This window comes from Palaemon carinicauda, chromosome 28, assembly GCF_036898095.1.
Source record: "Palaemon carinicauda isolate YSFRI2023 chromosome 28, ASM3689809v2, whole genome shotgun sequence".
NCBI classification, from domain to species: domain Eukaryota; kingdom Metazoa; phylum Arthropoda; class Malacostraca; order Decapoda; family Palaemonidae; genus Palaemon; species Palaemon carinicauda.
The window spans coordinates 80,189,638-80,190,398 of NC_090752.1; the positions used below are offsets into that span (position 1 = coordinate 80,189,638).

At 42.3% G+C, this 761-nt stretch overlaps 1 protein-coding gene across 1 annotated transcript in view; it reads left to right on the top strand.

Annotated features, from left to right (window-relative positions):
* The window catches only part of LOC137621903 (uncharacterized), a 1,137-nt gene extending 831 nt beyond the window's left edge, over window positions 1-306 (top strand). Inside the window, exon 1 of the mRNA XM_068352406.1 lies at window positions 1-306. This exon is cut by the window's left edge and continues 831 nt beyond it. Coding sequence (XP_068208507.1) covers window positions 1-306 — 306 coding nt within the window.
* Window positions 307-761: the final 455 nt, after the last annotated feature.

Here is a 761-nt window from a genome sequence, read left to right on the forward strand (position 1 = left end):
GAGAGAAAGAGGGAAACAAGCTATGTAGGCAACAATATGGAAGAGAGAAAGAGGGAAACAAGCTATATAGGCAAGAAGATGGAGGAGAGGAAGAGGCAAAGAATCTTTGTGGGGAAAAAGATGGAAGAGAGAAAGAATCTATGTAGGCGAGAAGATGGCAGAGAGGAAGACGGAAAGAAGCTATGTAAGCAAGAAGATGGAAGAGAGGAAGAGGGAAAGAAGCTATGTCGGCAAGAAGATGGAAGAGAGGAAGAGGCAAAGAATCTTTGTGGGGAAAAAGATGGAAGAGAGAAAGAATCTATGTAGGCGAGAAGATGGCAGAGAGGAAGACGGAAAGAAGCTATGTAAGCAAGAAGATGGAATAAAGGGAGAGGGAAAGAAGCTATGTCGGCAAGAAGATGGAAGAGAGGAAGAGGCAAAGAAATTATGTAGGGAAGAAGAAGAAAGAGAGTAAGAAGGAAAGAATCTATGTAGGCAAAAAGATGGCAGAGAGGAAGAGGGAAAGAAGCTATGTCGGCAAGAAGATGGAAGAGAGGAAGAGGCAAAGAAATTATGTAGGGAAGAAGAAGAAAGAGAGTAAGAAGGAAAGAATCTATGTAGGCAAAAAGATGGCAGAGAGGAAGAGGGAAAGAAGCTATGTAGGCAAGAAGAGAGGAAGAGGGAATGAAGCTTTATAGGCAAGAAAATTGAAGAGAGGAAGACAGAAGGAAGCTATGTAGGGAAGAAGATGGAAGAGAGGAAGAGGGAAAGAACTTATGTTT